Source organism: Arvicanthis niloticus, chromosome 7 (assembly GCF_011762505.2).
Source record: "Arvicanthis niloticus isolate mArvNil1 chromosome 7, mArvNil1.pat.X, whole genome shotgun sequence".
NCBI lineage: Eukaryota > Metazoa > Chordata > Mammalia > Rodentia > Muridae > Arvicanthis > Arvicanthis niloticus.
Window position 1 is genome coordinate 14147515 of NC_047664.1, and position 10071 is coordinate 14157585.

Consider the following 10071-nt stretch of genomic DNA (forward strand, 5'->3'; position numbering starts at 1 on the left):
CAGAGCTACATAGTGAAATTTAATTTTTTAAAAATTGTTTTGAAGGAGGATTTTAGTCTCCTTGGCAGGTTTCTTACTGCTGGAATCATTGATTAAGTGCTGTCATTCAGGTGGGAATCAGGAACTTGTACTGTCAAATCTTTCATGCATGAAATAACTCCCCTCCTTTTATGACACCACAATGTACCTTTATAATACCAAGAGGGATCATACAATCTTTAAGCAAAATTAATAGTTTTACTTGAAATATATAATAATTGGTATGAGAAGGGAATATAAAATATAGCTTGGGGCTGGTGAGATGGCTCAGTGGTTAAGAGCACTGACTGCTCTTCCGGAGGTCATGAGTTCAAATCCCAGCAACCATATGGTGGCTCACAACCATCTGTAATGAGATCTGATGCCCTCTTATGGGGTGTCTGAAGACAGCAACAGTGTACTTACATATAATAAATAAATAAATTATTTAAAAAATATATATAGCTTGAAATAACATTTTAATTAAAGGCAGGCACGGTATAATCTTGTAACCTGTAACTTGAAGGCTGAAGGCCTTGAGCAAGACCAGCCTGGTGAATTCACAGCTAGCTTTGGCTAAAACATGACACCCTATCTCAAAATCATAACATAAAGAAAACAGTAATTTAAAAAAAAAAAAAAGACACACTGATTATCACCCAATAGCACGATACCTTTCTGGCTAGTTATTGACACACTCACTTTGCTTCAAGTTGGATTGCTCTTCTCTGGTAATACACGAATGCTGTAGGCTCTGCTGCCAAAACTTTAAGTTTTCCATGAAGATAAAAAGCAGTTCTTCGGCCTTTCTTTATTGTTTCAATAAAGGCATCATATTCTTTTTTGATTGAAGTAAGAATGGACTTGTATGCACTGACATAGTCTATTACCTGAAATATAATTTTTCTGTCTGTGGCACTGAACTTAACAGATGATATGGTGATCAAAAGCCTTTTAAGCAGGCTATTTTTAGGTGAAACTTAATTATTAATTAGACATACAACATCTTATACCAAACTCAACATGAGTAGGCACTAAAATCAATAACCACCAAGCATACACTCTCCATGGGTCACTATGTAGACATTGCGATCCTAGATATGAGAAAGGCTTTCTTATACTTGGTATGAATTCATACATGAAACATGAACTGATGTAATACTAGGTCTACATTTTTCAACTGTAGATTTTTTAATTATATATCATCTCTTACTCTTTTGAAATCTAGTCTCTTGACTTAATTTTTACATTATTTTTATACTACTTTTAATGATTTGTATGTGTGTCCGTGTAAAGGTGTGTGCATGTGAGTGCAGGTTCCTGAGGAGATCAGAGGTTTCAGATCCCTCAGAGCTGGAGTTGTAGTTATGAACTAATTACCTGCTGTGGGTGCTAGAAATCTAACTCAGGGCTTCTAGAAGAGCACTTTAGGCTCTTAACCACTGAGTAATCTCTCCACCCACCCCCACTGAGATACTGCAATCTGAACTCATTCACCTTCACTAGGGAAATCAGATCAGAGCTCCTAACTGCATCTCAACATGTCAAAAACAACTGTGAAAACAGCCCACATCGCTATATGGTCATGGTTTCCAATAATATGTAAGCAAAGCATCTATCAAGTGTAACAGAGGAAACGGACAGTAGAAAGGTTAACAAAGAAACCTAAGAGCCCTCAGGAAGGACACTCCCCATGCAGGGAGGAGGGGAGGGGGGGTGGAGCACAGAACATGCCCCTTTATTAGGGCTATTTATTCTCAATCTTGTATATTCATCATTCACACAAAAATAAATTATCAAAAAATTTAAATAGGTTAAAAAACAAGACAGAAAAACTTTGTATTCCAAATATTGATGATATATAGGGAATAAAAGTAATCGATCCAAATTTTTCTCTGACGTCTGCGATTATGCTTGTTTTTCTCTGCTACATTTCTTGGGTGCGTTATCCCCCACAAGTTTTTTTTTTTTTTTTTTTTTTCTAGCTAAATAGTATCTAAAGAAAGTTATCCAGGAAGACATCCATTTTATCACAAGTGATCTAGAGAGGTCATTAATCTGCAGCAAGTAACAGGAAAAGGTATCTTAGGAATACAGTGCTCTTTTTTTATTTTTTGCCATAACCACACCTTTTCCACCGCAAAGAGGACCCTTTCATACTGAAAAGCTTTCCACATTAAGTACCCTGATACTTGTTCCTGCTCATCTTTTATCTCACATGTTCCTGTTATGTGTTCTAATAATCCAGTTCAGGTACATGAATGGGTAGTCAATACAACTGCAGCGACTCCATGATCAATGACCATGCCAATATGCTAGAAGAACCAGATCTCAATAGAACACGATGGATGCCATTTTGAATATACTGGAAAGCATTACAGTGGAGGATACGAAGGAATATCACCATATCTAGACCTCTAAAAGGCAAATTTTCATTGATTCATTCATTGATTTCATGTCATAATGTCCATGGTGGCTGCCAACTCTTGGCTTTGAAAGATTTTCCAGCTTCAGCCTCCCTATCAGCTGTGATGACTGGCATGTGGCATAGCACCTGGCTTAAGAGGTCTCAATTTAACATGCCATATCATATCTAAACCAAGATTTTACTGATACAACAAACAAACCCAGAACATAAAATACTACTTCTTGCTCACAATGCAAATTCTAGCAAATTAGCACCTTCACTTGAAATGGTAAAAATGATTACCAGAGAGTACAAGCAAGTTATTGAAAACAAAAATGGATGAACTTCTCCAAACTAGCATCCAGAAAGCAGTGATCAGACATGCCCTCCTCAAGAGCATCATGGTACCTTGTCGAAAACGTTTCGGTATATGATGTAATATTCATCAGCAGGTCCTTCCTCGTTGCAACCCACTCTTTTGGTTTCTGTAATTATGTATCTATGTATGCTTTCCAAAAACTCCTTGTCATTTCTACTAATGATAGGAGGGAGAACTGCATGTTTGTTTACTTCTTGGACTGACATAAATCTTAATCTGCAAGCTTGTTCACTGGAGAAAAATTAAACCTTGACCTTCTTTTGCAACAAAGCCAAAAAACTTTAGTGAACCTGAAAGAAAACATGACAATCAGTTAATGGGTAGGCCTAAACTCTTAAGTCAAAGTCAATTTAAAAATATGTATGTGTTAGAAAAACATTGAGATCTGTTATTGAGATAAATATTTCAGTCAATGAATTAAAAGGTCCATGCTAGTCTGCTGAGATACCGGCTCAGCAGGAAATGTATTTGCCACAAGAGCCTGAAGACCTGAGTTGGAGATCCAGAACCCAAACAAAGGTGGGAGAAGAGAACCAACTCCACAAAGCTGTCTTCTGACCTCCACCCAAGGCCCCCTGCCAGAATACTGATGAAGTATAAAAAAATCCCCGTCCCTTTGGAAACCAAGCAGACTCCTATGATGCGTATCAAATGATAGCTTCCTAGGTTTCAACTCAATACTTAAAAACAAACCCACCATGTATCTTACAACGGTGGGGATTAAATCAGGGTCTAGAACACAGTGAGTAAGCAATCTACCACTGAGAAATATCACAGCCCTCTTTTTAAAATTTTATATCACATTTTAATTATTTTAAGGTATGTGAAATGGGCAGTAAGTAGTTGAGACTTCACTCTTCCAAAAGTTTCTTTCTTTCATCTTGGGAATGATGACTGTGTATCCTTCTTGCTGATACAAACAAGGTCAAATACTTCTCTACCTCGGTGTCTGCCTAGCCCTGTGATGCGCACCCATCACACAATGACCATAATTAGGTGAGTTATGTATTGTTTTAAATTGTTGTTTAGAGACAGGCTTTGTTGCAATTCTAACTCCCTATCTAGTTGAGAATGACCTTGAATACCTCTTCTCCCTGCCTTCACTTCCCAAATGACAAAAACACATGCTTAAATAAATAAATAAATAAAACCCCAGCAACAACAAAACGTGATTTCTGGGGGTAGAGAGATGGCTTATCAGTTAAGAGCACTGGTTACTTTTTTATTGAACCTAGATTTGATTCCCAGCACCTACATAGTGACTTACAACCATCTTTAACTTCAGTTCCAGCAAATTGGATGCTTTCTTCTGGCTTCCACTGGCACCAGGCATGCAAGTGATGCAACAGACATAAATGCTGACAAAGCACATGTGTGTGTGTGTGTGTGTGTGTGTGTGCACGCGCACACGCGCAGATACACAGATACAGACACACACACACTCACTCACATGCAGACACACACACATACACACACTCACTCACACATGCACACAGACACACACACATAAACAGGTAGAAAAGGCCTTGTTGGGAAGAAGGGTTTCAGTGAGAGGAATTGGGATGAGACAGGGTGACAGTGAAAAAAACTAAAACTCACTAAATATATGACGCCATCAAAGAAGAAAAAAATTTAAACTACTGCTGTGGGGGACACACCTTTAATCTTAGCATTTGGGAGACAGAAACAGTTGGATCTTTGTGAGTTCAAGGCCAATTTGGTCTACATAGTAAAAATCCAGGCCAGCTAGAGCTACATAGTTAAATTCTGTGTCAAAAATGTTAAAATGTTTAATTTTTCCCCCAAAGAGCTCTAATGATAGTATTTATTGCATAGTATTCCATGGTATGAGATTCCACTAATTATTTAGCCATTCCCATTAGCCACTGAACTTTTACTACTATAATGATGCTTTGAATAAGTGTTTAAATTAATTTTATATGTTGGCAATATAACTGATAACCAGTTATCTAAACTAATGTATCAAGCTATACATACCACAAACATGAATCAGGCAGGACACCAGTGTCCACAATGGTTTTCTGCCTCTCATCATCCTAGAGGCAGAAAAACAGCCGATCATCTGTGGTTCAAGACCAAGTTGGTCTACATAGTGAAATCCTGGCTAGCCAAGGCTACTTAGTAAGGCCTTATCTCAAATAAATAAACTAAAAAAAAAAAAAAAAAAAAAAAAAAGGGAGACAGCACAGTAATTTTGATGAGTTGGACAACAAAAAGTCAGTTTACAAGAGGACATAAAGTAGTCCCAGCAAAGCCATAAGCAATGTATGCTTAAAGTGTTAATTAAAAAAAAAAACAACAAAACCACTTAGTGTCTGTGCGTGTGTACATGCTTGTCATGGTACTCATATAGAGGTCAGAGGGCAATTTATGGAAGTCGGTTCTTCTTCCTTCATGGAGGTCCCAGTGACTGGATCAGCAGGCTTGGCAGCAAGTGCCTTAGCTCTTGGACCCATATCACTGGCCTAAAGTGTTCTCAAATCTAAAATCCATTTGTTTTACTCATTAGTTCAATCACTATTGGATGTCTGTTTAGTATTTTACTGCTAGGCATTCAGCAATAAGTAAAATAAGGTCCTGGCTCCTTGGAGTTTACAGTCTGGTAAGACATAGTACGGATAATGTAATTGCAAATAGTAACAAAGTTAAAAGACAGAGGAAGGGCAGGATCACTGGGGCATGTGTGCTCACATCTGAGTAGTAGTGCCTGAAACCCAAGTTCCTTTGGTGGCCTATTAATGTCCTTTCAGGGGCCAACAAATTTTTCTCTCTGACAAAACCATCTTTTTATGTTATGTATTTGTTCTTCTTACTCGAAGAGTAACACTTTTTTTTAGTATATATTTATTTTATTATGTATATGACTATACTGTAGCTGTCTTCAGACACACCAGAAGAGGGCATCGGATCTCATTACAGATGGTTGTGAGCCACCATGTGATTGCTGGGAATTGAACTCATGACCTCTGGAAGTGCTCTTAATCACTGAGCCATCTCTCCAGCCCCGAAGGAAACACATTTTACTCTTTGTAGTGTTGATTATCAATTCTAGGGCCCCACATATGCTCAGATAACCTTTAACCCCAAAGTGAAATATCTGAATGATGTAGAATAACACCATCACTTTTTTCTTTTCTGTTTATGTTCACTTTCGTGTGGGTATGTGTGTGGAGACAGGAGGATCACGTTGTGTTGAGTGTGTGTGTGTGGGTCTACTTGAATCGCTCTACTTTTAATTTTTAAATTTTTATTGCATTTGGTTAGTTCGGGAGGGCGGGGGTAGGATGTCCTGTGAAAGTCCAACTTACTGTGAAAGGGCAACTAACTTACTAGAGTTGGTTTTCTCTACCAATTGAATCTCGAGGTTGGAACTCCAGATCAGATGTTAACTCTCTTAACTGATGGAGCGATCCAGAAGCCCTAACTTATTTTAAAAAATATGTGTGTCATGTGGGTGTGGGTGTAGTGTCGAAGTTCCCCATGTCTCATCGAACCTGCTGGGCAATGAGCTCCAGGAGTCTCCTGTCTCTGCTGGCCTACCATGTCAAAGACTCCGCCAGACAAGCCAGCCTTTGTTAAAGTGGGTGCTGGAGTTCCAACACAGGGTTTTGCATATCGAATATTTACCTACTGAGTCATCTCCTAGCCCCACATTTTTACTTTTCAAAATGTGTACTTTAAAGGCAGCAGAACTAGTAGATTTAAATGAGGAAAGAGCAAACAGATTATTAGGAAGATACGGATCCCCTTTATAAGAAAACGGAGCTCGCCTACGCTTACGGATAGGAAGAAAATATATTGAGAGGGTACTTTAGAAAGGGCACGGGGTTTGTGAGGTGGAGAAGGGACTGGGAAAGGGCACAGCCAGTGTCTAACAGCTTCAAGGTTCTCCGAGAGTACATGCTGCTATTTTCTCCAGGACAGACACTCTCCACATGCAAACTTGTAGTCGAAGACTAATCATTCTGCAGATTTCCTTATTGTATGGCTTTTAAAACGTGAAAAGACGAAGATTCCAATACACTTAACCGTTTCATACTAGAAAGGCGCGTGAGGCTCAAAGGCTTCTTCGGATCGGAGAAAGGGTAGCGGAGGGACAGGAAGGGGCTACACTTGGAAGAGGCAGAACCCCGCACTTGGAAAGACGACTGTACTTCAGCTGCCTTGGAGTTGGCCCGACCAGATACTCATTAAGGCGTGACCGACACCTTCATCCCCAAATGTCTTTCTAGCCCTTAGGCCTTCCCTCCTGGGCATTTCCGAAGAGGCCCCAACCAAGCGCAAATCACTGGGACTCATCCCCAAGTCCTCACCTGACTCCTAACACTGACTCCACAGCTTAGACATTGTAATCAGGGATCCCGGAAGTGTGGAAATGCATCTTGGGACAAGTAGTTCTAGCAAGAAGAAAGTGGTGTAAAACTACAGTTCCCAGATAGACTTGTTTTACCTCTCTTTTCTCATGCTCCACAGGCTCCCTTTAAAGGAAAGCCCCTATTAATTGCATCGGCTGTATAAGAAAGCCTTCTGAGGCATTTTTAGTTGAACACACCATTTCGAGGCCATTCTGAGGCAAAATGAGAAAAGAGCGTAGAGAAATCGAACGCCCAAGCTAGTCTGGCACTGCGTTAGACAGCCACGATTCAGCTGCAGGGCGCAGGCACGTGCGTGGCCGCCTAAGGGGCGGGTCCTTCGGCCGGGAGACCCCGTCCGCCACGCTAGGCTCTTCCTTTCCGATCCGCCATCGTTGGTGAGTGTGTGCTCTGTTGCCTGGCTCTGGCCAGTGGCCCTACGAGTCGCTCTCATCGGTGTCGTCGGGACTAATCCGTCTCTTTTCGAATGCAGGTGGAGCCGCCGCCACGATGCAGATTTTTGTGAAGACCCTTACGGGGAAGACCATCACGCTCGAGGTAGGTAGGGGCCAGGTGGCGTTGAGGAAGCCAAGGCCTGACTGTGGTCCTCAGTGTTTGAGAGCGCGTTTCTGAGTCCGAGTTCTGAAGCTTGGCTTTGAGCTGAGAATAGGTGCTTAGCAAGCACCTTCGTTTTGTTTTCGGTGCGGTACGGTTTCTCTGCTCTCCGGAGTGGCGAAATGTAGGGTATGTGGTGGGAGACGCTTCTCTCCGAGCAGACGCGATCGTGTGCTTCCCGGCCGTCGCTCGCCCTGGTCTGGGAACAACTTTGGATTGTAACACTCTTAATAGGTTGCCCGCTGTGCCATCTTCATTGATTAGCTGAAGCTCACCTCGCCCGTTTTGTGTAAAGTTAGCATTTAATGAGATTACTGCTCGAGTTTCTTACTGTGTAACTGTTAACTACGCATATCAAAACTTACAGGTTGAACCCTCGGACACCATAGAAAATGTAAAAGCCAAGATCCAGGATAAGGAAGGCAAGTAACGTTTTGGCACTGGAAAAATTCCTGGCTTTCCTAGACATGTTTGCTCTTAGGGTAGAAGACAGATTAACAGATTTACATGCGTTTGAAAATGAATATTCCTGAGAGTGGTGATAGGCTGTCTGATTGGGAACTCTGCAAGGCATTTTTTTTTTTTTTTTTTTTTTTTTAAACACAGTGTTTCTCTGTGTAGCCATGGCTGTCCTGGAACTCACTCTGTAGACTAAGCTGGCCTTGAACTCAGAAATCCACCTGCCTCTCGAGTGCTGGGCTTAAAGGCATGAGCCACCACTGCCGGGATAAGGCAAATTTTTTTTAATGCCTGACTTTTTAACAAGTTGATCTTTCCCTGCTTCCTGATTCTCACAGAGACTATAAATGTTCAGGTATGTTCAAACTTTTAAGAATGCTTAGGCTGGGCAATGGCCCAGCCCACACCTTTAATCCCAGCACTAAGGAGGCAGAGGCTGGTGGATCTCTGAATTCCAGGTCAGCCTGGCTTACAAAGTTCCAGGGTTTTATTTATTGTCTTGGAAAAAAGACTACTAAGGCAGTGACCGATGCTAGCGATTATTTGATACATGGTTATCTGTAGATACCAGGCATGTACCTTGTTCTTTTGGTTTTTTGAGACAGGGTTTCTCTGTGTAGCCCTGGCTGTCCTAGAACTCACTCTGTAGACCAGGCTGACCTGGAAATGTACCTTGTTCTTTTAAGCCCAATATTTTTTCCTCTAATTAGGAATTCCTCCTGATCAGCAGAGGTTGATCTTTGCTGGCAAGCAGCTGGAAGATGGCCGTACTTTGTCTGACTACAACATTCAAAAGGTTTGTTTGAGGGAAAACATGCAGAAATAGGGAAGTGGTGCATCCACTAACACTTGATGGGCACTGTACTGTAGCTGCTCCCTGATTTTAAAATATGTGGTGGGTAGTTGATTTTGGCTCATTGAGAGCAGTCTCCTGTAGTTCAGGGCCGCCTTGAACTGGATTCCTGAGCCCCCTTCGTTTCCCTAGTGCTAGGGTAGCAGACAAGTAGAATACCCCCCCAGTCTTTTGACAAGCTGGAGTCAGAATTGTTGATGCTACAGTGCTGCTGTTTCCTTTTCCACTAACAGGAGTCTACACTTCATCTTGTGTTGAGACTGCGTGGTGGTGCTAAGAAAAGGAAGAAGAAGTCTTACACCACTCCCAAGAAGAATAAGCATAAGAGGAAGAAGGTTAAGTTGGCTGTGCTGAAATATTATAAGGTGAGCCACCTAAGTGTAGTGTTAGCAAAGCCAGATGCATTTGGAACAAGAGCTGAGCAATAGACTTTTGGAAGTATAAGCTGAAAGTGAACTACCCTTTGATATTTAACTGAGTTTATATAATTAGAAACTGCATTTTGTTGCTGTTTCTAAGATTCTGCTCTAAGTCTTTGGAAACAGGATTTTAATTTGCAGAACCAATTTAAAGCACTAACAATTAGTACTGTGAGATCCAGAGGTTAATAGCTTGAGTAACTTAAATCAGACTTCAAACATGTTTTGTGAAATCATCTTACAGTGAATTTTTATTTTTCAGGTGGATGAAAATGGCAAAATCAGCCGACTTCGTCGAGAGTGTCCTTCTGATGAGTGTGGTGCTGGAGTTTTCATGGGTAGCCACTTTGACAGGCATTACTGTGGCAAGTGTTGTCTGACTTACTGCTTCAACAAACCAGAAGACAAGTAGTTTGTGTATGGGCTAATAAAAAGAAGGAACTGATGTTTAGTGTTGTGTTTTATTGTACATTTAAAGAATGTTTCCTGGGCTGTGACTAGTCCTTTTGTTTCCTACCTGAGAGGTGTCAGCTGCATGGCAAAGACTT

The 10071-nt window shown here is 41.0% G+C and overlaps 2 protein-coding genes across 7 annotated transcripts in view; one reads left to right on the plus strand and one right to left on the minus strand.

The window, feature by feature from the left end:
• The window catches only part of Clhc1 (clathrin heavy chain linker domain containing 1), a 30604-nt gene extending 23406 nt beyond the window's left edge, over positions 1–7198 (minus strand). The window contains exons 1-4 of one of the 6 annotated variants that reach the window (XM_076937978.1): positions 7139–7198; positions 4803–4861; positions 2834–3094; positions 721–908 (exon numbers count right to left, since the gene is read on the minus strand). In XM_076937978.1, the coding sequence (XP_076794093.1) occupies positions 721–908; positions 2834–3010 (365 nt within the window). In that variant the 5' untranslated portion in view covers positions 3011–3094; positions 4803–4861; positions 7139–7198. Of the gene's footprint in view, positions 1–692; positions 909–2833; positions 3095–4802; positions 4862–7138 lie in introns of those variants that run through there. The other 5 variants (XM_076937979.1, XM_034508302.2, XM_076937980.1 and 2 more) reach the window with 5 other exon arrangements.
• Positions 7199–7370: 172 nt separating this feature from the next.
• Positions 7371–9968, plus strand: Rps27a (ribosomal protein S27a). Its single transcript, XM_034508311.2, has 6 exons — positions 7371–7575; positions 7671–7735; positions 8160–8214; positions 8962–9047; positions 9338–9469; positions 9786–9968. The coding sequence occupies exons 2-6, from the start codon at positions 7688–7690 to the stop codon at positions 9933–9935; spliced, it is 471 nt and encodes a 156-aa protein (XP_034364202.1). The 5' UTR covers positions 7371–7575; positions 7671–7687; the 3' UTR covers positions 9936–9968.
• Positions 9969–10071: the final 103 nt, after the last annotated feature.